Here is a 26,113-nt window from a genome sequence, read left to right as displayed (position 1 = left end):
GAAGGAACTTCCTGTACAAAATAAAAAATATTTAAAAACATTCTTCCTGTTTGTAATACGGCACTAAAGTAAAACTGCAAAAAAAATGTGGCAAAGAAATTAACTTTATGTCCTGAATACAAAGCATTATGTTTGGGGCAAATCCAACACCTCATGGTGTTGGCTGCATCATGTTATGGGTATGCTTTTCATCGGCAAGGACTAAAGAGTTTTTTTAGGATAAAAATAAATGGAATAGAGCTAAGCACAAAACCTGGTTCAGTGTGCTTTTTAACAGACACTGGGAGACAAATTCACCTTTCAGCAGGACAATAACCTAAAACACAAGGCCAAATATACACTGGAGTTGCTTACCAAGATGTAATTGAATGTTCCAGAGTGGCCTAGTGACAGTTTTTACTTAAATATGCTTGAAAATCTATGGCAAGACTTGAAAAGGGCTGTCTAGCAATGATCAACAAACAACTTGTTTGAGCTTGAAGAATAATGTGCAAATATTGTATAATCCAGGTGTGCAAAGCTCTTAGAGACTTACCCAGAAAGACTCACAGCTGTAATTGCTCTTAGAGACTTACCCAGAATGACTCACAGCTGTTATCACTGCCAAAGGTGAATCTAACATGTATTGACTCAGGGGAGGGAATACTTGTGTAAATTAGAGATTTCTGTATTGAATTTGAAATACATTTGCAACAATTTCTAAAAACATGATTTCACTTATTTCATTATGGGGTATTGTGTGTAAATGGGTGAGACCAAATATATTTAATTTGTTTTGAATTCAGGCTTGTAACACAACAAAATGTTGTCAAAGGGTATCAATACTTTCTGATCAAATAACTTGACAGTTATGTGGATATCTAAAAGAAAATAGCTTCAAAGTTATGTAGATTCTGAATTGAAGTATTCATAGTGAATTTAATAATATTATTGGCAAAATAACTTGAAAGTTATGTGGATATCTAAAATAAAATAGCTTGAAAGTTATGCAGATATGTGGAGTCATATTCTTAATAAAATATCCTTGAAAGTTACGCGGATGATGTCCCAAGCGAATGGCATGGAATTCAGAATTCCTACGTCAGTTTTGTATGGCCTGTGATATAGAACATATTTGATTGCTGAACTGTATAATATGTTAAGTTGTCTCTGACATCCATCGTGTTCCTTATCCTCATCACTATCCTGTCTGGCCCATGGCCGTACTGTACATCTCTCTTTCTGAGAGATCCTAAATGATCCTGGGTTTGGTTTAATGGTCGGTCTGGAGTGAAGCCATCAGCATGTGGGTAAAAACAACACAACATGCTGTTATATATATTTTATGGTGGATTATGGTACAGGGGGGAAGGAGAAATATGTGTTATGGTAACACCTTACGTAACCAACGGTAATAACATTTTATTATTAACATGGCGTTACATGGTAACTGCTTTGTACCTGCAGGGTAAAGTGTCACCAGTGTTATTGTGAAGAGAGCATCGATGACAGAAGCTAAAGTCCCTTAGACTGGTCTCATGGATGGGATATTTCTCACACTGCAGTAGTTGGGAAAGTACTCAATAGTCGCACTTGAGTAAAAGTAAAGATACCTTAATAAAACATAACTCAAGTCAAAGTGAATGTCACCCAGTAAAATATTGCTTTAGTAAAAGTCTTAAAGTATCTGATTTTAAATGTACTTAAGTACAGTGGTGGGAAAAGTACTGAATTGTCATACTAAAAAAGTAAATGCTATACATCAAATTCCTTATATTAAGCAAACCAGACTACACAGGTTGTGTTTTATATTTACGGACAGACGGGCACACTCCAACACTCAGACATAATGAGTCTCCTGATCAGAGGCAGTAGGGATTACATTGCGTTATATTGATAGGTGTGTGAATTTGACCATATTTCTGTCCTGCCTGAGCATTCCAAATATAATGAGTACTTTTGTGTCTCAGGGAAAATGTATGGGAGTAAAAAGTACATATTTTCTTATGTAGTGGAGTAAAAGTCATAAATATAAATAGAAAAGTCAAGTACAGATACCCCAAAAAACTACTTTAGTACTTCAACATAGTACTTTACACCACTGATACTGTGACATCATGTATCATCAGTTATTTATATCAGTTATGTCCATGGATTTAAACATGTATAGAATAGAATACCTTTATTGTAAATTAGATTAGAGTTCAGTTCCTGGAGGGTTTCAAACATTCAATACAGCTCAAGCTTAACAAGAATACCGTGCCTCTCCACAAAAGATCACCAAGTATTGTGAAGGTACCAAAGCCTTCCCAACATAAAGTCAGCCTCTCCTCAGCTTATTTGTGACCCTCTTGACCCCTCGTTGACCCTGACCTCCATTACGACGTCCTATTCCACCCAGCTCTGTGAACTGTGTACTGCTGAGGTCATCGTGATCACCATTGGTTTCCCACCTCTGGAGGCTGAGAGCTACAACCAAATAACTCAGGGTGACTCCTGTAGCCTTGCTCTGTAAAGAGAGCGTCTATGTGTGAAGGAATGCTGGAAAAGGCCAGGCACACACACACATCGATCAGCTCATAAAATGGGCAGGACAACGGGAGTATTGGCAGAGGCGCTGACCTTTGCAGGGCAGGTATTTAGGCTGCTGGGAGTGGAGTAGTGTTTGTGATGGGATAAATCACATCGGACAAGGCCAGTTGAACAGCACATACAGGGAGAGGAGAGGGGAGAGGAGGGAGAAGAGAGGAGAGCAGAGGTGAAGGAGGGAGGAATGGAGAGGAGAGCAAAGGGGAGGGGAGAGGTGAAGGAGGGAGGAATGGAGAGGAGAGCAGAGGGGAGGGGAGAGGTGAAGGAGGGAGGAATGGAGAGGAGAGCTGGGGAACAAAGTTAAAGTGAGAGAAAGACAAAGGATCAGCAGTGAGTTGGAGGGAGGGTTGATTCCTCTGCTGCTCCCCACACTACTGCTGTCAGAGTGGGACAGGAGACCTCACAGCCATCTCATCCTCATACAGTTGTCTGATGGGGCTAACAGGTCTAGCTCTCTTTCTTTCTCTACTTCTCTTTCTTGGGCTGTCTCTCTCTTGCTGTCTCTGTGTCTCACTCTCCTCTCTGTCTCTCTCTCATTTTCTCTCATTCTTTCTCTCTCTCTCTCTTCCTCTTTTCCTCCCTCCCTCCCTCCCGCTCTGTCTCTCTGTCTCTGCTGCCCAAGGGTCTTCACCTCTAGACCAGGTCAGCTGAGTGAAGTGTGGAGTGGTATGCCTGAATACACAGAGAGAGCACCCACAGATGAGATGAAAACTAGAGGGAGAGAGAGAGGCTTAGGTCCCGATGGGTTTTACAGTCCCCAGATGTGTGTTTGGCTCCCGCTCGGCTCTGTCAGCTGATCGGACATTCCTGTGGAACCAGTGGTGTGTCTTTCCCTTTGAAACTCCAGAATGCTGCTGGGAAAAAGTCTAAGTGGGATACCTTTGGACGTCCCAACTCTGACGTCACCCCATTGAACTTGAAATATAAAACAGTTAAGTTAGTGCTAGGTAAGGGTTATGTGTAAGATTAGGGTAAATGATAAGATTAGGATTTAGGGTTTAAGGTCGGGAAGTCACAAGGTTCCCAGATATCACTAACACATACTGCTGCTAATACGGAGCGGTTCTTCTTCTGTTTAACACACTACTCATTGGAGGCTGCTGAGGACAGCTCATAATAATGGCCGGAACGGAGCAAATGAAATGGCATCAAACACCTGGAAACCATGGAAACCATGTGTTGATGTATTTGATACCATTCCACTGATTCTGCTCCAGTCATTACCGTGTGTGTGTGTGTGTGTGTGTGTGGTAGAGTAAGGTTGGAGTGGTTGCCTGTGGACATCAGTTGACAAGGCGGCCAGGCCAAGTGTGCGAGTTAGGTAACGTGAAGAGCGTGACAGCCATCAGCATTCGTTTTATTGGGAAGCCCTTGAGGACAGAGAAAACAGCCCCTTCTCATGGGGTCAATGGGCAAAAGGGATGACACCAAAGACAATGGGCTTCTTTAGGGCACCAGCCACAGCCTGTAGGAAGGGAACCTGAACTGAGGCTCTGATCTAAAATCAGCTTACTCTCATCATATCCTAACCTTACCTATTAGATGGGGAAATGCTAAACTTGACCTTGGATCAGTGAGTACTGATGTAGGATCTTATTTTGAACCAGTTTCCTACAGCAGGAAAATAATGCTGCAGCAACAGGAAATGTGAATTATTATGTGGATTATAATTATTGAACATTTTTTGTAGGGGTTGATACATTTTTCGTTAGGACAAATCAAGTCTGACATTTTAAAGTGGAAATTACAACCTTTAGGAGCCTTTTTAAACCTTGAATACACTACAAGTTTCAGCAACAAAACAAAAAGTTTCAGCAAGAAAAGAGTGATCAAATTAAGACCCTACATCTGTAGGGGAAAACTCCTTTTATTCAGGGAAGGAAAGAGAGCACACAGATTGGCCCATGGGAAGGTGTCAGGTATTTCCCTCTGGAAAAGTTATTCCAAGGGCAGCTTTGTAAGATTTACAGTACTTTGTCTCCAGTCACGCGTCCTACCTTTGTGTTCAGAGGACATGATCCACATTCAACTTAAACTGTTCAGGCTTGATTTCTGGAACCGACGCAAGCAAAACGGCATCAAGCAAAGCCCAACGTGGTAAAAATGAAAATCCTTCCTTTTGTTCCCTCCTTTTCCCTCACTCCATCTCTGTTCCATAGAATATGTTTAACCCACTAGCCTTTTGACTGTGAGTCTGTTCCAGCTTAGCTTGTCTCCATTGCCAGTCTTCGAGTGATATGCGTCATATACTGCGTGTTGAATATGTTTCAGGTTTCAACGTTTATTCGCCACGTGCACAGGATACAACCGATGTAAAACAGTACTGTGAAATTCTTCCTTGAGAGCTCTTTCCCAACAATGCAGTGATAATGATAATACTATAGAGAACAATAGAAAATAGGATTAAAGAAATACACTAAAAGTACAAAATGGCAGCATAAAAAAACGGTTTTCAGTTTTTGTGACCATTAGAAACATTAGAAATACATCTGATGGTATTCTGGGTAGAGAGAGAACTGGTCCTCTGAGCTGCATATTGTCTCACTGAGCGTCGCAACAGAGAGTCTGATTTTACCACCTCAACAGTCCAGAGTTCAGATCAGTAGAAAATATGATATTATCCCTTATTTATTTGCTTGCTGTGTCCGTGTTTGAAGTGAGGTTGCAGTTTGATCAGAATCAGAAACAAGCCGTGTTCGATTTGGATAGACGACGACTGGGCCAGTAATGTTCACGTATAAGTTCACTTGTCAACGTTTCTTGTTCACTGCATGTTTACATAGTGAAGGGGTATCAGGCCAAGGGGTGCCGTTGAAATAGCGATGCCAGACCTGACTACAGACTACTAAAGAAGCACATATCTCAACAGCATGGTTGGTATTCAACATGCTTTTCCTCATGATCCCCTTTTGATTATTGAGAATTAAAGTTACCATCTGGAAGCAGTCAGGGAAATACAGTGGTGAAATGGAAATGGGATTATTTTCAAACCCCCGAGTTGGGGGCGATAAAAGAGTTGTGGCGCGGGACCAAGCAGACACTGCTGTGGTTGGAAGTGGTGGCAAAGGTGGTAGGAAACAGACATCCTGTGATAGAATGGCAATAGCTTTTTTATTTTTATTGATTTGAGTCAGTTAAGAACAAATTCTTATTTACAATGACGGCCTACCCCGGCCAAACCCGGACAACGCTGGGCCAATTGTGCGCCGCCCTATGGGACTCCCAATCACATCCAGATGTGATACAGCCTGGATTTGAACCAGTGACACCTCTGGCACTGAGAATGGTGCCTTAGACCACTGCACCACTCGGGAGCCACTTTGTTGCATTATCATTATTGTTTTGCACCACACTAAAAATCCCAGGTTAGTGTCTAGGTCAGGGCTCTCCAACCCCGTTCCAGGAAAGCTACCGTCCTATAGGTAGAAAACCTGCAGGGGGTTGCTCACCAGGAACAGGGTTTGAGAGTCCTGGTCTAAGTATTGACAGAGGGTTCGGAGAAATACATTTTGGCAGCCCGTTGAAGGAATATTTAGACGTTTGACTGACTTTTGTTGTTCCAACAGCAAGCCCCAGAGAACAACGTGAGAATTTTATTGCAGTCATGTGAATCTGATAAGTAAATAAGGCAGGGAGTGGGGAGGAAACAGGTTGCTTTTGCAGCTGAGAGCTTGGACCCGGCTCAGTTGACTCTGCTGTGTGCCGGGCTCCGTCTCCCTAGCTCCTCGGCCAAATTGAGGAGCCAAAGAAGATGGCTCCCACAGGCCTCTTGCAATTGGTCCGTCTAGAATCCCTTGGAATATCCAAGACTGTCACCCGATTGGTTGATGTGTGAGTGGGCTGCGTGGAGACTGGAAAACAGCAGCTGTGAACCCTTGTACCCCGGCTCTCTTTAACTCTGGGTGTCTGGCCCTCACTGTCCACAGGGGGAGTAGTTAAAGCACAGTATTGTTAAATGAACTAGGGGTGTTGGTAGGACAGGTGTTGGTAATTGAATAGGATGTGTTTTGGTCTGCTTGCTCTCAGCAGGGAGGCAGATTGACACGTCCTTGGAGACGTGCCATGATGCATCTGTTTTAAAGAGCCTATTGCTCTTCTCTGTTTTCACTGCTGTTGTTGTTGTTATTGTTGTTGTCAGTAACCCCTTATTTCCGGGTCATATACTTTTTATTATGATTATTTACTCATTGCAAAGCGAGTAAATAAAAAAAATTAAATTGCAGTGCAGTCCGGTGTTTATCCATTCGTGTTTGGCAGCGCTCAGTCCTCTGTCCATGGTGCTGGATACATACATTGCAAACACAATAGTTCTATTTTTTTCTTCCTGAAAATCTTATCGGATCAGAAATATACCTCTTGGTTTAAAGTAAATGCTGGTGTCTTGGTATCCCCTCTCAGCTCTTTCATGTTTGTGTATTATTTTAATCAACGCTGTGAAGCATTCTTAATCCAGAGGTCTCAGAGTCATTTCCGACATGAAGCCTAAGGGATGTCTTCTGAGTCTGGGAATAATTGTCTCGCTGATCACTGTTGGATGCCAAGAGTGTGCAAAGCTGTCATCAAGGCAAAGCGTGGCTACTTTGAAGAATCTCAAACATACAATATATTTTGATTTGTTTAGCACTTTTTTGGTTACTTCATGATTCCATATGTGTTATTTTATAGTTTTGATGTCTTCACTATTATTCTACAATGTTGAAAATAGTCCAAATAAAGAAAAACCCTGGAATGATTAGGTGTGTCTAAACTTTGACTATTAAAAAAATAGAATGACAAAGCTGTAAAACATTATTCTAAATACAAACCATCCGCTCAGTGAATTCCATTGGTGTTTAATATGAGGGTTTCAGCATGAAATATCATTTATCTGTATTTTTTTTACACACTTCTATTTAGTTTTCTAAGTCAATTTGTCTTTGTTGTAAATGTGTTGGTGCCAGACTGGTGGCAGTTATGAAATAATACAAAAGTTGGAGAGTTGCAGAGTTAGCTGAAAATAATGTTGATTAGCTTTTTTCATTATTTTGTTGATTTTCTCTTGAACCAGAAAGTCTATATACTAGAAACTTGTAGACAATATGGACACAGATATAAATTATACTATATATTAGGGCCGAGACGATACCAGTATTTTTTCTTTTGCAAAAATGAAAACACGAAACAGATCATACTCTTTAAAAACCTGCTGTATATAAAATATTGGGTTCATCTTTGTATTTGATTATTTGGTTCCCTCTTAGTTTTTGCAGAAGCATCAGCTACTCTTCCTGGGGTCTACAAAACATGACAAGTAACAGAACACTGAAAGACAAGGACAGTCACAAAACATGACAAGTAACAGAACACTGAAAGACAAGGACAGTCACAAAACATGACAAGTAACAGAACACTGAAAGACAAAGACAGTCACAAAACATGACAAGCAACAGAACACTGAAAGACAAGGACAGTCACAACTTTTAAAACACAACAATTTACCAACACCACAACTAAAAAACAATGTGTGTGTGTTTGTGTGTCCTCATAGTCCAGCTTTTTTAAAGGTACAGTCTAACCTAGAGGTAACAAAACCATGGAATAATTTTTCTGCATAATCTTTGGACAGAAAGTTTCAGATTTTTGCAATGTTACGTAGATGGAAAAAAGCTGTCCTTGATATGTTCGTCAAAAGAGAGATCAGGTGTCACGAGTCCGACCGAGGGTGTTCCCCCTTCCCGGGCGGGTGGCGCTCGGCGGTCGTCGTCACCGGCCTATTAGCTGCCACTGATTGTCTTTCCTCCCCCTCCTTGTATGTTTAGTGGTATCACCTGTTTATGTTTAATTAGTTTGTCTTTATTAGACAGCCGGCCCGCCTGGTTGTTGTGCGGGATTATTTCAATGTAACCTTCGGTCGGCTCTGTTGTAAGAGGCACGTGTTAGTGCCTGGTCGTGATTTTTTCCATTGTACATTTTGATTCCCTGTGTTTGGGAACGTAACTTTTGTGAGCACCCTGTGGCGCGTTGGTGCTATTAAAAGACGCACAGCATTGAACTCTCTGTCTCCTGCATTTGACTCCACACCCACGACACCCGGAGCTTTACATCAGGGTCCAGAGTAACGCCGAGGTCCTTCACAGTTTTCTATGAGACGACTGTACAACCATCAAGATTAATTGTCAGATTCAACAGAAGAACTCTTTGTTTCTTGGGACCTAGAACAAGCATCTCTGTTTTGTCCAAGTTTAAAGGTAGAAAGTTTGCAGCCATCCACTTCCTTATGTCTGAAACGCAGGCTTCTAGCGAGGGCAATTTTGGGGCTTCACTGTGTTTCATTGAAATGTTCAGCTGTGTGTCATCCGCATAGCAGTGAAAGTTAACATTATGTTTTCGAATGACATCCCCAAGAGGTAAAATATATAGTGAAAACAATAGTGGTCCTATAACAGAACCTTGAGGAACACCGAAATTTACAGTTGATTTGTCAGAGGACAAACCATTCACAGAGACAAACTGATATCTTTCCGACAGATAAGATCTAAACCAGGCCAGAACTTGTCCGTGTAGACCAATTTGGGTTTCCAATCTCTCCAAAAGAATGTGGTGATCAATGGTATCAAAAGCAGCACTAAGGTCTAGGAGCACGAGGACAGATGCAGAGCCTCGGTCTGATGCCATTAAAAGGTCATTTACCACCTTCACAAGTGCAGTCTCAGTGCTATGATGGGGTCTAAAACCAGACTGAAGCATTTTGTATACTCTAATACCGTAAATAGTGATAACACCTCTACTACTGTCCAGAGTGATAACACCTCTACTACTGTCCAGAGTGATAACACCTCTACTACTGTCCAGAGTGATAACACCTCTACTACTGTCCAGAGTGATAACACCTCAACTACTGTCCAGAGTGATAACACCTCTACTACTGTCCAGAGTGATAACACCTCAACTACTGTCCAGAGTGATAACACTACTACTGTCCAGAGTGATAACACCTCTACTACTGTTCATAGTGATAACACCTCTACTACTGTTCATAGTGATAACACCTCAACTACTGTCCAGAGTGATAACACTACTACTGTCCAGAGTGATAACACCTCTACTACTGTCCAGAGTGATAACACCTCTACTACTGTCCAGAGTGATAACACCTCTACTACTGTCCAGAGTGATAACACCTCTACTACTGTTCATAGTGATAACACTACTACTGTCCAGAGTGATAACACCTCTACTACTGTTCATAGTGATAACACCTCAACTACTGTCCAGAGTGATAACACTACTACTGTCCAGAGTGATAACACCTCTACTACTGTCCAGAGTGATAACACCTCTACTACTGTCCAGAGTGATAACACCTCTACTACTGTCCAGAGTGATAACACCTCTACTACTGTCCAGAGTGATAACACCTCTACTACTGTTCATAGTGATAACACTACTACTGTCCAGAGTGATAACACTACTACTGTCCAGAGTGATAACACCTCTACTACTGTCCAGAGTGATAACACCTCTACTACTGTCCAGAGTGATAACACCTCTACTACTGTCCAGAGTGATAACACTACTACTGTCCAGAGTGATAACACCTCTACTACTGTCCAGAGTGATAACACCTCAACTACTGTCCAGAGTGATAACACCTCTACTACTGTCCAGAGTGATAACACCTCTACTACTGTCCAGAGTGATAACACCTCTACTACTGTCCAGAGTGATAACACCTCTACTACTGTTCATAGTGATAACACCTCTACTACTGTCCAGAGAGATAACACCTCTACTACTGTTCATAGTGATAACACCTCAACTACTGTCCAGAGTGATAACACTACTACTGTCCAGAGTGATAACACCTCTACTACTGTCCAGAGTGATAACACCTCTACTACTGTCCAGAGTGATAACACCTCTACTACTGTCCAGAGTGATAACACCTCTACTACTGTCCAGAGTGATAACACCTCAACTACTGTCCAGAGTGATAACACTACTACTGTCCAGAGTGATAACACCTCTACTACTGTCCAGAGTGATAACACCTCTACTACTGTCCAGAGTGATAACACTACTACTGTCCAGAGTGATAACACCTCTACTACTGTCCAGAGTGATAACACCTCAACTACTGTCCAGAGTGATAACACCTCTACTACTGTCCAGAGTGATAACACCTCTACTACTGTCCAGAGTGATAACACCTCTACTACTGTCCAGAGTGATAACACCTCTACTACTGTTCATAGTGATAACACCTCTACTACTGTCCAGAGTGATAACACCTCTACTACTGTTCATAGTGATAACACCTCAACTACTGTCCAGAGTGATAACACTACTACTGTCCAGAGTGATAACACCTCTACTACTGTCCAGAGTGATAACACCTCTACTACTGTCCAGAGTGATAACACCTCTACTACTGTCCAGAGTGATAACACCTCTACTACTGTTCATAGTGATAACACTTCTACTACTGTCCAGAGTGATAACACCTCTACTACTGTCCAGAGTGATAACACCTCTACTACTGTCCAGAGTGATAACACCTCTACTACTGTCCAGAGTGATAACACCTCTACTACTGTCCAGAGTGATAACACCTCAACTACTGTCCAGAGTGATAACACTACTACTGTCCAGAGTGATAACACCTCTACTACTGTCCAGAGTGATAACACCTCTACTACTGTCCAGAGTGATAACACCTCAACTACTGTTCATAGTGAAAACACCTCAACTACTGTTCATAGTGAAAACACCTCTACTACTGTCCAGAGTGATAACACCTCTACTACTGTTCATAGTGAAAACACCTCTACTACTGTTCATAGTGAAAACACCTCTACTACTGTTCAAAGTGATAACACCTCTACTACTGTTCATATTGATAACACCTCGACTACTGTTCATAGTGATAACACCTCTACTACTGTCCAGTGCTGTATGACGGCCAAGTTGGGCAGGGCAGTGAGATGGAGATGGCAGCTCAGTGTTAAAACCGCAGCTGTCTGAGAAAAGTCATGGTGCTCCAGGATATCTCATTCATCATCGTTCTGTAGCAGGGCCCTAGACTGCACTGCACCGCAACGTATCGGATCTGTGGCCAGAGTCACAAGCAGTCTCATGCCTCGGGAAGCCCCCAACTCCAACACCACCAAAAACAGGGAAAGTACAGAGACCTGCGGGCCAGAGTCACAAGCAGTCTCATGCCTTGGGAAGCCCCCAACTCCAACACCAAAAACAGAGGGAAAGTACAGAGACCTGTGGCCAGAGTCACAAGCAGTCTCATGCCTCGGGAAGCCCCCAACTCCAACACCAAAAACAGAGGGAAAGTACAGAGACCTGTGGCCAGAGTCAAAAGCAGTCTCATGCCTTGGGAAGCCCCCAACTCCAACACCAAAAACAAGAGGGAAAGTACAGAGACCTGCGGCCAGAGTCACAAGCAGTCTCATGCCTCGGGAAGCCCAACTCCAACACCACCAAAAACAGAGGGAAAGTACAGAGACCTGTGGGCCAAAGGACAGAGTGAGAGGTTAGGTCGTCATCGCGACAGGCCCTTGGGTTTGAGGAGAGGAGACACTAAGGGTAAGAGGAGCAGGATTTTTCTGTTTGTCAGGTCAAGAGGTTAGCAGGTCATGGAGGAAGGAAATGGACGTGCGTAATTGTTCAATAAAAAAAGAGACTGACAGTCTGTCACATTCGTCGTATGGAGGAGACCAAGATAAATACATACTTTTAATAAAGACGAAAAACACTTAACAAACTATAAAAAAAACGAATGTGAAGCTATAATAATACTAGTGCAGACACAGGCAACTAGACATAGAAAATAACCCACGAAATACCCAAAGAAGATGGCTGCCTAAATATGGTTCCCAATTAGAGACAATGATAAACAGCTGCCTCTAATTGAGAACCAATCTAGGCAACCATAGACATATATAAACACCTAGATAGTAAACGACCCCATAAACCTACAAAACCCCTAGACAGTACAAAACACATACATCACCCATGTCACACCCTGACCTAACCAAAACAATAAAGAAAACAAAAAATACTAAGGTCAGGGTGTGACAGTACCCCCCCCCCCCCCCCCCCCCCCCCCTCCCAAAGATGTGGACTCCCGGCCGCACACCTAAACCTATATGGGAGGGTGTGGGTGGGCATGACTCCGAGGTGGCGGTTCTGGCTCAGGACGTACCCCGCTCCACTTCACCCTTACTTAATGTCTCTGGAGCGGGAACCCTCACCGCCGACCACGGACTAGAGGACGCCACTGGACTGATGGTCGAGTCTGGAGTGAGTGGCGGATCCGGACTGGAGGGAGACTATGGCGGATCCGGACTGGAGGGAGACTCTGGCGCATCCGGACTGGAGGGAGACTCTGGCGGATTCGGACTGGTAGGTTCCGGACTGGGACCTGTCGTGGTAGGTTCCGGACTGGGACCCGTCGTGGTAGGTTCGGGACTTGGACCCGTCGTGGTAGGTTCCAGACTGCGACCCGTCGTGGTAGGTTCCAGACTGCGACCCGTCGTGGTAGGTTCCGGTCTGCGACCCGTCGTGGTAGGTTCCGGACTGTGACCCGTCGTAGGAGGTTCCGGTCTGCGACCCGTCGTGGTAGGTTCCAGACTGCGACCCGTCGTGGTAGGTTCCAGACTGCGACCCGTCGTGGTAGTTTCCAGACTGCGACCTGTCGTGGTAGGTTCCAGACTGAAACCCGTCGTGGTAGGTTCCAGACTGCGACCCGTCGTGGTAGGTTCCGGACTGCCGCCCGTCGTGGTAGGTTCCGGACTGCGGCCCGTCGTAGGAGGTTCCGGTCTGCGGCCTGTCGTAGGAGGTTCCGGTCTGTAGACTGTTGCCGGATGCTCTGGACTGGGTACTGTTGCAGGACGCTCTGGACTGGGTACTGTCGCCAGACGCTCTGGACTGGGTACTGTCGCCGGACGCTCTGGACTGGGTACTGTCGCCGGACGCTCTGGACTGGGTACTGTCGCCAGACGCTCTGGACTGGGTACTGTTGCCGGACACTCTGGACTGGGTACTGTTGCCGGACGCTCTGGACTGGGTACTGTTGCCGGACGCTCTGGACTGGGTACTGTTGCCGGACGCTCTGGACTGGGTACTGTCGCCGGACGCTCTGGACTGGGTACTGTTGCCGGACGCTCTGGACTGGCGAGGCCTGGTGCGTGGTGCCGGCACTGGTGGTACTGGGCCGAGAACACAGCACCTCAGGGCGAATGCGGGGAGGAGAAACAGGGCGTACTGGACTGCCGAGGCACACTATAGGCCTGGTGCGTGGTGCCGGCACTGGTGGTACCGGGCTGGGGACATGCACCTCAGGGCGAGTGCGAGGAGCAGGAACAGGGAGTACTGGACCCTGGAGGCGCACTGGTGGCCTGGTGCGTGGTGCCGGCACTGGTGGTACTGGGCCGAGGACACGCACCCCAGGGCGAGTGCGGGGAGGAGGAACAGGACGTACTGGACTGCCGAGGCGCACTATAGGCCTGGTGCCGGCACTGGTGGTACCGGGCTGGGGACACGCACCTCAAGGCGAGTGCGAGGAGCAGGAACAGGGAGTACTGGACCCTAGAGGCGCACTGGTGGCCTGGTGTGTGGTGCCGGCACTGATGGTACCGGGCTGGAGACACGCACCTCAGGGCGAGTGCGGGGAGGAGGAACAGGATGTACTGGGCTGTGGAGGCGTACTGGAGGTCTGGTGCGTGGTGTTGGCACTGGTGGTACTGGATAGACCGGACCGTGAAGACGCACTGGAGGTCTCGAGCTAATGGCCTGCACAACCCGTCCTGGCTGGATGGTGACTCTAGCCCAGGACACGTGAGGGGCGCAGTTACAGGACGCACTGGGCTGTGCAGACATACGGGAGACACAGTGCACAACGCAGGCGCAGGATACCCTGGCACGAGGAGACACACTGGCTGTTTGGAGAGCAGGGCTGGCACCATTTGTCCTGGCTGGATCCTCACCCTAGCCCGGCAGATGCAGGGAGCTGGGATGTAGCGCAACGGGCTAAGCACGAGTACTGGGGACACCTACAAAACCCATAGACAGTACAAAAACACATACATCACCCATGTCACACCCTGACCTAACCAAAACAATAAAGAAAACAAAAAATACTAAGGTCAGGGCGTGACACAGTCAGACAGACAGTCAGACAGACATATTCGATGTCTGAAGGGTGTTATGTAGAGTACAGATTGATCTCTGTACTAGTGCCTTTTCTCCTCACACCAAGTGTCACAGTTTTGCTTCCGTCCCTCTCCTTCCCCCAACCTGGGCTTGAATGGACCCTCTGCACACATCAACAACAGTCACCCTCGAGGCATCGTTACCCATCGCTCCACAAAAGCTGCAGTCCTTGCAGAGCAAGGGGAACAACTACTTCAAGGTCTCAGAGTGAGTGACATCACTGATTGAAATGCCCCACAGCGCGCCCGGCTAACTAGCCAGTCATTTCACACCGCTTACACAAGTGTAACTAATCTTTCCACAATAGAACAACTTGGGAGGTTATTTCAGCAGGCAGAATAAACATCTTCTCTCCATAAGTCAATGCTTTGATCTCAGCGCTCAGCGCGGCTGAGAGAACAGTAAAGACGACCGTGAGCGTGAGGGAAGCTTACATACATTCACACCTTATGTTTATTATTGCACCGATCACTTGGCAGCGTTGTACAAATCTCCTGAGACCTGGTCCATGTTTCAAGGAGTAGTGCGGCCCAGCGGAGTGCGGTGTTGTGTCCACACACACGCAGAAACACACACATACACACACACACGCAGAAACACACACACATACAGTCACGTCCTAGGTTCCTGTCTCTAATCATCTCCCATTTAGCAGCATGTGCTGTCTGTGTGGAACAACTCACTCTGAGGGGAAACGTGACTCTCTCTCTTCCTTACTCAGCGACGGGCCGGCGGAGAGAGGAAGGAGGAAAGGAGGGGATTGAGGGAAGGAGGGAAGGATGGGAAAGGAAAATAAAGGAAAAGAGGAATGTACACACATCCAGGGTGTGGAGGGCGTTTGGGTTTGGCCTTCTATGGAAGCGTGTGTGTGTGTGAGCTAATTGGCCGCAAATTGTTTTTAAAACAAATTCTCAATCGTCCAGAATCACAACTTGCCATAACACAAGGTACAAATGCTATTTTCTCATGATGTCTTCACTGCGTCTGTCAAGTGTTGTACTGATTTCTGCCCCCTAGTGGTGAAAGTAGGATGTTAGTTAAAGGGTGAGGTATAGGTATCAGGGGTATCTTCTCCGCTACTGTAGATGTGTGGAGAGTGAAATGATTGGGCTTCGCGCCCTCTTGTGGTCAAAGAGATTACATCAAATCCAATTTGATTTGTCACATTCATCGTAAACAACAGGTGCACACAAGCAGTGAAATGCTTACTTACGGGTCCTTTTAAAACAATGCAGAGTTAAAGATAAAGACAACAATTTCAATAAAACATTGAAATAGTGACACAAGGAATAAATACACACAACCAAAAATATTAGACAAACACACAGTTGAACTTTCCATCATCATTTTGTAGAAAGAGCAGAAAGAGAGAGAAAGACATGTCAGACAACTTGTGTTTATGAGATCGTGCTGCAACCCAGAACCAGAGTGTTTTAGTTTAGGTTATTCTGACAGAAAAGACAAATGAAAGACACAGTGCAGATCAAAACAAGTTAAGAGGTGTGCAGGTGAGTGACCACAGAGGTTACATATACAACACCTAACGGGACCCTGAATCTCACATGATCACAAAAACACACCTTGTCATGTGATCACGTTGTTGAATTTGATGTGAAATCCTGTTTTTTTTCTGTGAGGGTAATCCACACCGTTTTGTATTTTTGCTGTGCAGATCAATGTTTCTCTTTACACAGCACAGTGTAATTACAGGGGATAGGAGGTCGTTCATGGAATGAAGGGAATGGGCGTAGCTCCACTCATGTTGTTGCTCTGAGAATGAACAGAGTGAATATTACAGGCCATTCTTCCTCTCTGGTCTGCTCTACACTGACATGTGGCACAGCCTCTTGATGCTTCCTCCATGGACTTATTGTAATTGTATTATTTTAATATTGGTGGTTGGAATAATAGAGGCATTATTCCCATGACTTCTCGTGTGTTATTCATCAACGTAATGACTGCTATTCTGGTGAGGAGAATCCATCCAGCGCTGCTTTCCAAAACCAATTCCAAACTCTAACAAAATGGCTGATGTTGCTATTAAAACACTAAAGCAAAATAAGCAGAGGGAAATAGAATAATTGAATAAATAGTCACCGGCCTACAGCACACGTCCCCCCACAATGCAACAGGTTATGATGTGGTGAGTTACTGTACACTATAGGCCTACAAATGTTATCCATGAATACAGTCTGGCAGCCTTCGCAGTGTATAGAGTGAAAACATCAACCATATTCATGTCTACAGATCCACTACTTACACTATACACAAAGAATTTGTAGCTGAAATTGGAATGTCTGCTGGCTGAGCCAATGTTAGCTGACACAACACTGACATTGCATTAACAGTGAGCGGGTGGACTGTGTAACACTGTCGGCAGCCCTCTAATTTGTGTGGCTCCAACAGCCTACCCACTTGACAAACCACTCTAGTGTATACCATGGTAGGAATACTGTTGTATTCACTGTAGTGTTTCTGTGGACTGAAGTATACTGCAGTATTTACTATAGTGTTTAAGTTGCATTATCTTTGACATAGAAGTGGGGGTTTTCGCTTTGAGGAAACCAACTGGAGAAATACTAAAAGAGCACATTTTCCATAACATGTAGGTAGAAAGGTTGGACTGGGGTCTGAACAGGTAGTTCAGAGCTTCTGCTCTTTTCAATCGCCATACGGAACACAATATAATTATGGTCTATACTTGGCATGTAGGTTTCTTACTTATGGCTGGCACAAATTGGGATATGGGGAATGGGCAGGGTATATGCAAATTAGTGTTTTTGCTGACATTTATATACTATTTACTATAGTATTTATTTGCGGATAACACTATTATTTACTATAGTATACTACAAAATTCTATACTAAGTACTACACATGATCAAAGAATACTACACTGTGTAGTTTAGTACTCTATAGCATACTACAGTTTTATACAGAATTCTATAATAAGTAGTGTAGTATTCTATAGTAAACTGTAGTATTTTTTATGTGGGTAGCGCCCTTCAGTCTAATGACATGGTAATGTGCTCATTTCCAAGACATCATGGTAAAAACGCGAAGGTCTGGATGTATATTATGGTGCTTTCATAGCTTGGTAGTTGGCAGTGTTAAGGAACAGTGTGGAGTGATTTGGTGTTTATGTGTTTTTCTTATTTCGCACTGGCTCATGGGATACATCAATTCCATCAACACGTTGTTCCTGGTATGCTCCTACAGTGGTTTTGAATGAGAAATGATGCTTAATTCTACCAGTAAACATTTTAAAGATGTTTGATCAACAGGACCGATGACATTAGTGAAATTTGGAAAACCCTGAAAGTCAAAGTGTTCCGTAGCTTTGACTAGGTCCAATGTGCCGACCTCCTGTTTCTAAGCAGTCTGTCACAACCAAGACTTGATGAAGTCAGCATTGAAGCTTTTTTAGGGCAATTCATTTTGGCTGAGCATTAAACCAAATGTTATCCTGTTCCCTTGCTTCCTGCTTGTTTTCTGAGACATAATACATCTGGCATGTGGGATATAAATTGATTCACTGCTGTTCTCTCCTGTTCACAGCCTGGCCAGACTGATTCTTATGAAAGCATGGAGAATCACAACCTTGACTTGGACAGAGTGAGGTCATTTTATCCAGTGTTGAGCACGTACAAATGGTTACTGCGTAGACAAACTGTGCATTAAATGGTTAGTGAAAGCAGAGATGTTTTTGCCAAGTCAGACCATAAATGACTTGATTCAGGTGGTATGGTAGTCTGTGGTCCATGCTGATGTCTACAAGAACCACACATGCCAATTGTCCATTTAGTCATTGCTTTTCCTTTGGTCTGAGTAGGTCACTTAAATGCCATTTCAGTGTTGTACTGCATGTACTTAGCATATACTGACAACCCACTGTGCACAGACGTCTGTTCAAAAGTCTAGTTTTGATTTCCATTTGGTTGAGTTGTCAATTAACGTGAATTCAAAGTGAAATCCACAAACAATGTCACCATGCCATTGGATTTAGGTACAAATTTGGGTGAAAAAATTAAATTCCCTTACACTGATGAGCAAATCCAATCATTTTTCCACGTTGCTTCAACGTCACAGGATTTATTTTGTTGAAATTATGTGAAACAGCGTTGATTCAACCAGTTTTTGCCCAGTGGGAATAGATGCGCTGTGAGGACTCATGTTTAAACTCTGCCATGTTGCATCTAACTCCTCACCTTTCACAGTTGGTTTGTCTAGGTGTCTGGAATAAGACTAATCATAATGTATGAACAGCACAGGAGGTTGGTGGAGAACGGGCTCGTGAGTAATGCCTGGAGCCGAATCAGTGGAATGGTACTGTATCAAATACAAACACATGGTTTCCATCTGTTTGATGCCGTTCCATTGGCTCCGTTCCAGCCATTATTAGGAGTCGTCCTCCCCTCAGCAGCCTCCACTGATCAACAGTAATCTTACAGCTAGCTCAGTGTCCCTCCAAATGTACTCTAACACCTTGTTTGAACCAAATGTTCTCTTTAAAACCCAAACAAGCATACTGTAGTGTTAAAACTCTTCTTTTGGTATTTCTTTCATTAGTCTGTTGATATTATCTCAAAATGTTTTGCGTGTCAACAATCAAGTCATCAAGATATATGACTTTAAAAATACAGAAATAGAGTCGTATGATGAATCACCTCTTCCCTCGTTACACTGGGGTAGGCCCACTGGATCAGTAACAACTGTACTGTGTGAAGCTTCGAAGTAACGCGTCTGATTATTTTCAGTTCTAAATGTTGCACATTCGCTTCTCAACGATGCAAAACACATCTCTTCATTAGAGCAGGAACTGATATCCACAACAACAAGGAGCTCGCTCTCTTTTCCTACCCGCCCAGTAACTCAAAACCCCACCTCTGAATAAGAGTGTTGTGGTTTCAGAGCCAAAAATGTCTGCCCTTGAGGAGTGGCCTGGCTGTCCACCCTGGCAGTATTAAACTCAAATCCATGTGATTTAACTTGTCAGAACTATTTATTATCTGTTCCACAACAAGATGGATTTTTAAATGTTGGGAGTCCCTCGCTGTGTATAGTCATATGTTTATAGTGCGCATCCTGAGTCCTTGCTACAAAATGTTAAATAGCACACTTATCATAGCTCTCAGGATTCCGAGAAACTTCGGCGAGGGGTTATTGTACTGCCATACATTTTCTCTAATGTATCTGTCAGAATACCTCTGTTTAACTCATTATATGGTCTTGAAAATCTCATTCTGCTGACCTGCCCTCTCTCTCGCCTAGGACATGGCCAAGCCCCTCCCCTCTACTCATCTATTGGTGGTGGCACTCCAGCTGTGTCTAGTACTACGCCACCATGCCCGCGGGGCGGCATATTATGGGCACAAGCAGCCGCAGCAGCACCTTCCCCAGCAGCACCTTCCCCAGCAGCACCAGCCCATGCAACAGATACCTCACATGCCCCTAGGGAACGGGTATGGGAACGGGAATGGGAACGGGAATGGGGACGGGCTGCCCAAGCAACAATACGGGAAGGAAATGCCACAACATATGCCATATGGCAAAGAGATTCCATATGTGCTACCACAGTATGGGCAAGAGCTTCCACAGATGCTTCCACAGATGCACGAACAACCCCAGATGCCACCCAATAAGGGCAAGGGAAAAGGTGAGATTTTAATAGATTGTCTACATCACAGAAATGTACACGCTTAGAAAAAAAATGGTTCTTTGGTTGTCCCCATAGGAGAACCCTTTTTTGGTTCTACATGGAACCAAAAGGGTTCTACTTGGAACTAAAAATGATTCTTCAAAGGGTTCTCCTGTGGGGACAGCTAGAGAACCGTTTTAGGTTCCAGATAGCACCTTTTGTTCACCTTTTTTTCTAAGAGTGTAGGCTAATATATAGATTTGAAATTGGATCATGGACATGGCCACCAATGTGGGTTTGAAGGGAAAGCCAACATGGACAGTATGGTACAACCCGAGGTTCATGGTGCAGTGCTGACATGAAACCATTACCCCGTCTCTGACATGTTAGTTCCATTCAAAACACCTCTCAACTGCTTTTCCAAGATTCTTCTCATCTGTCCTAACATCCACAGGAAATCAGATCCAGCTCATGGGTTATAAAAGCATCCTTGACAAATCACATGTTAAGCAGGCAAAATACACTGTTGTTTATTCACTGCGTATGTCTGTACTGTGTTCTCCACATAGCTCATCCTAATATAGCTACTACTATACAAACCATTTTCCTTCCAAATGATATACTGTCTATACACACCACATATTTATTTTCTGGATTCTGACACATGCTCATTCTAATATACCTACCACTGGATTGTTAATTGGACTCATTCTGCTATTTCTTGATTTCTTGTTTAGATGTTTTACTATTTGTATTGTATTTGCGAGTCATTCTATTGCACTGTTGGAGCTAGCATCCTAACCATTTCGCAGCACCTGCTATAACACCTGCACATCTTTGTAGGTGACCAATACACTTTGATTTGATTTATTTAAATACGGCATATTGCAGATACTGTACACACTGAGAAAAAAAGTGTGATCTAGAACCTAAAAGGGTTCTTTGGCTGTCCCTATAGGAGAACCCTTTGAAGAACCTTTTTGGTTCCAGGTATGAACCAGGTATGAGTTCTACATGGAACCAAAAAGTGTTTTCCCTGGAACAAAAAAGGGTTCTCCTATGGGAACAGCCGAAGAACCCTTTTGGAAACCTTTTTTCTAAGAGTGTAAGACATTTCACATAAATGTGTATTTTGACATTTTCAACAATCAAGCAAGGAATCAGAGAAGGCGGAAAGAAAGTATGTTTGATAGATAACTAGGAAATGTAACATGCTTTTAACATCCACTATCAGCACCCTGTGTCCAAGGAGGACATTAAAGTCAGCTTTTAGCATTCATTTTCAAAGATAATAATTTGGCCCATCATCTACGGTTGAAGGTACATTGGGCTTACCCAAATGTCCATGCATATTAATTGGTCATGTTCCTATGTGCTCAATGAGATACTCAAGTCACTAACTCAAGTCAGTAAATCATGATAAATGCTAATTGATGTCATCCACAGGTCAGTCATATCCCAGTAATGGGAAAGGCCTTGGAGGCCCACCACCTGATGATAGGGGACTACAGGGTCCTGGTCCCGAGGGGCCACCAGGAGCCCAAGGGCCTCCAGGACCACAGGGCCCTCCAGGGATGCTAGGTCAAGGGATGCCCGGCCCCCATGGAAAACCAGGCCCTCCTGGTCCCCAAGGGTATCCTGGGATAGGAAAACCAGGAATGCCGGGAATGCCCGGTAAACCTGGTGGAGGTGGCCAGCCTGGTCCGAAGGGCGACCTTGGTCCTGGTGGGGATGTAGGACCAATGGGGATGCCTGGGGGGCCAGGTCTTCCAGGGCCACCAGGCCTGCCAGGCATCGGGAAGCCAGGGGGTCAGGGACTGCCTGGGCAGCCTGGGCCTCGAGGGGAGCCTGGACACAAGGGCATACCTGGATTGCCTGGTCTTCCTGGGCCCAAGGGAGACAAAGGGATTGGCTTGCCAGGATTGCCAGGTTTGAAAGGACCTGGTGGACCTCCTGGGCCTCCTGGTCAAGGGGGTTTGCCAGGGGTTGGAAAACCAGGTCTGAATGGACTACCAGGATTGCCCGGGGGGGCAGGAAAACCAGGCCCACCTGGAGAAGGAGGACTTGCTGGTCCACCAGGTGAAGGGGGAGAACCAGGACCACCTGGGCTACCAGGTATTGGCAAGCCCGGGCATGATGGTTTGCCAGGACAACCAGGGTTCCCAGGCGGTAAAGGGGAATCAGGCCCACCAGGTTTGCCAGGGGGCTCAGGCCTACCTGGTTACGGAAAGCCAGGATATCCTGGACCAAAAGGAGACAAAGGACATGGAGGTTTTTCTGGAGCTCCAGGCCCAAAAGGTGACAAAGGTCATGGAGGTCTCCCAGGGCAGGAAGGCCTTCCTGGACCCAACGGGCCACCGGGCCTGCCCGGTACCATTGGGCCACCTGGGGGTCTTGGTTTCCCAGGTCCGAAGGGAGAAGGTGGCAATGGAGGGCCAAAGGGGCTGCCAGGTCCTAAAGGTGAGCCAGGGCCTCCAGGGCTTCCTGGACAGGGTGGGTATCCTGGAGAGGGTGGTCAACCAGGACCGAGAGGTATACCAGGGCCACTGGGTCCGAAAGGGGATAACGGCCACAAAGGGTTACCTGGCCTCCCTGGAGCTCCTGGAATGCCCGGTTCAAGGGGAGAAGGTGGAATGCCTGGAGAAAAAGGTCACCAGGGACCCAAGGGAATCCCTGGAAATTTTGGTCCAGGTGGGCCACTTGGTCCTCCCGGTCTTCCTGGGCCAAAAGGCGAGCTTGGTCCTCCAGGGAAACCTGGCTACCCCGGCGAAGGTAAACCTGGTGTTCCAGGCGCTTTAGGGCCCCAAGGGAAACCTGGCAACGGTGGACCCCCTGGTCAGCCTGGACAACCAGGACAACCTGGTCCCCCTGGCCCACCCGGACCCCCCACCCAACCACCTGGTCTTGGTGAAATCCTCCCTGAGCTGGGTCCTGGTCTGGACGGTCTTAAACAAGGCGGTTACAAGAAACCAAAGAATGGAGGGGACAGGAACGGCCTGGAGATGCCAGCATTCACGGCTCAGCTCACCAATCCTTTCCCCCCCGTAGGCTCCCCTGTGGTCTTCGACAAGCTCCTGTACAATGGCCATCAGGACTACAATCCCCAAACCGGCGTCTTCAGCTGTACCATACCGGGAATCTATTACTTTGCTTACCACGTCCACTGCAAAGGAGCGAATGTGTGGGTGGCGCTGGTCAAGAACAATGAGCCTGTGATGTACACATATGATGAGTACAAAAAGGGCAGCCTGGACCAGGCGTCAGGGAGTGCTGTGCTCCCCTTACAGCAAGGAGACACTGTGCATGTACAGCTTCCATCTGACCAGGCAGCAGGACTTTATGCCGGTCAATATGTCCACTCTTCATTCTCCGGATATTTATTGTACCCAATGTAAAGATCAACAACAACAAAAAGGGCATCCACACCACAACTCACTCCATAGCTGTTTTATTCATTTTAAAATGTTGACCTCAATAGTGACACATGACAACGGTGAAAACTCGGCTCAGAAGTATGCAGGAGTGCTACAGCTATAGTATGTTTCTGCCTTTGTATTGCAGTATTAGATGGGTGAAAAAAAAATAAAAATCAATCTCTGCAATACATTTAATTTACCCCAGAAATTAATTTGGCAAAACCCTCAGATAAATTATTTGAGATGTCTGCATGTTGATATTCAGATAATTTTGCAAATTACAATTTCTTTTGGTTAATAGGGGGTAAAAATGTTGCAAATGATTGAGAATACTGACTATCCCAGTTGTAGCAGTGTCATCCACCTCACGTGATTGACAGTGTTTATAGAGAAAACATGGTTGCTGACATGCTATGGCGCTACTGTGGATAGCAGCATATTACATTGGAAACCGTGTGTTATTTTTTATTAAAGAGAACTATTTTCAGGATGGAATTATTACATTTGCCCAACATGTTCTTCTCCTTATGTGAATACATAGCATTTGTTTGTATTTTATATTTGCATATCAGATTTATGTTATGTGCACTCAGTATATCCGTTCTTAGCATTCCAACAGTCACAGCCATTATGACGCCACTAAAGGGCTAGCCGTCTGCCGCAGCTTTCATAAGCAAGCATCAACGCATCAGCTTTACCTGTCATGCATACCTAATGTTAGTACACAATTATTCTTCAGAGGTTATTCTTCCATGTGTGGACTTTTCAGAAGACATTCTAATGTCTTTATTTCATGCCAGATTATACTTTTGGCATATAAGTAACACTGTTACATTCACAGTATGTTCCCCTTTAACAACATGATTTTCCTGATCCCATAGTTCCTCCACGACAGATTGATTTCTTTTTTATCATCATCAATTTATTCACGTTGTTCCAGATTATGCAGTAGTGTCTACCATTTTTATTTATTGATATCATATTTGGAAATGAGATGGTTTCATGGTTTGGAACCTAAAATAAAATAAAATTGATATGCAACATAGTGAAGACATTTGGTTGTAAGTTGCCCATTTCATCTGTTGTGCATTAATAAATAAATGGGAGTTATGGGAGATTGAAGGTGTGTATAGTCAACATTTCCAATATGCACATTAAGTTTAAAAGTCAACCACACTTCTCTAAGGTATGTGGCAGTATTCCTCTCTGTCATTTATTTGTTTAACTACTGATTTTGTCTGAAATTGTAAATGTGTATACCTGTTGAGACTGCCTTGAAGGAAAAAAGAAACGTTACCTGACAATGGTGCTAAACATATAACCAAATGAAGGACTTAGTATAATGTTTTTGGCACTATTATTGTTTTTCTAAATAAAGATGAAGTGATTAAAACAATGTGTTGTCTTCTTCAATTGCTACTTGTTGCATTGGGCCTGCACACAAGCGGTGTTCACATTTGGCCTGCACACAAGCTGTGTTCACATTGGCATTTTGAAGTGACTCAAATCAAAAAAAATTGTATATCCGATTTTTATCTGTTATTTTTCCTGCCATCTGAACTGCCAAAAAGCACATGGAATCAGATATTTCAAGCCACATTTCAAATTATCTTCGTAGGTGGTATGAAATCAGATACAAATCTGAGTCCTGGCCATGCGACTTGAGTCTGAACTGTCTAATCTGACTTATTTGGCAGATCTTGCTGCTTGCTGGCCACTCTGACAGTTTGACAAGAACATGTGGTAGCCAACTTGCTTGTTAATTGTTTACAAGCAAATTAGTGAATGTGCTACCTAGCGAGCTAGTTGACTGCTATGGCTATCCAAAAAGGACTTGTTTTTAAAGTTGAATCATCTTATCCTTTGAGTTCTTACACTATGATTTTGAACATTTAAAGCAACTAGTAAACGTCCATGGCAGGCATTGTTGTCACCTTAGCCTGTTACATAACTTTTGAGAGATAGGAACCACAAGCACCACCACCAATCAGCCTACACCACTGCGCACACACACCTGTCATTACTATGACAACTGCCATAGCCATGTCAGCAAATGACTGCTGTCTGAACATACACATATCCCATTTGGTCACTTGTAACTTGCTGTTTGTACAGCCAGTATTCCAAAACGGATTTCAAAAACAAAACTGATTCGAGCATTAAGGACTGCAGTGGTAACGAGGGTCCAACACATGCTATTGTTGGTTACTCACTGTTTTCAAGAAGATCATCGTCATCATTTTTGTCAATACCTGTACAACACTGCATACACTCACAAAATTCAATA

At 44.5% G+C, this 26,113-nt stretch overlaps 1 protein-coding gene and 1 non-coding gene across 3 annotated transcripts in view; one reads left to right on the top strand and one right to left on the bottom strand.

Annotated features, from left to right (window-relative positions):
• LOC110495489 (collagen alpha-1(VIII) chain) overlaps window positions 1–25,222 on the top strand; it is a 30,026-nt gene extending 4,804 nt beyond the window's left edge. Inside the window, exons 1-3 of one of the 2 annotated variants that reach the window (XM_036951891.1) lie at window positions 11,669–12,144; window positions 20,044–20,428; window positions 21,857–25,222. In XM_036951891.1, the coding sequence (XP_036807786.1) occupies window positions 20,047–20,428; window positions 21,857–23,805 (2,331 nt within the window). In that variant the 5' untranslated portion in view covers window positions 11,669–12,144; window positions 20,044–20,046 and the 3' untranslated portion in view covers window positions 23,806–25,222. Of the gene's footprint in view, window positions 1–11,668; window positions 12,145–20,043; window positions 20,429–21,856 lie in introns of those variants that run through there. The other variant, XM_021570765.2, reaches the window with a different exon arrangement.
• LOC118941229 lies at window positions 17,315–17,367 on the bottom strand. The gene has a single exon (XR_005037558.1). It is a non-coding gene; the product is annotated as a U7 small nuclear RNA (small nuclear RNA).
• Window positions 25,223–26,113: the final 891 nt, after the last annotated feature.

This window comes from Oncorhynchus mykiss, chromosome 18 (genome assembly GCF_013265735.2).
Source record: "Oncorhynchus mykiss isolate Arlee chromosome 18, USDA_OmykA_1.1, whole genome shotgun sequence".
In the NCBI taxonomy this organism is placed as follows: domain Eukaryota; kingdom Metazoa; phylum Chordata; class Actinopteri; order Salmoniformes; family Salmonidae; genus Oncorhynchus; species Oncorhynchus mykiss.
Note: the sequence above shows the minus strand (reverse complement) of the source record. Positions and strands in the feature narration are given on the sequence as shown.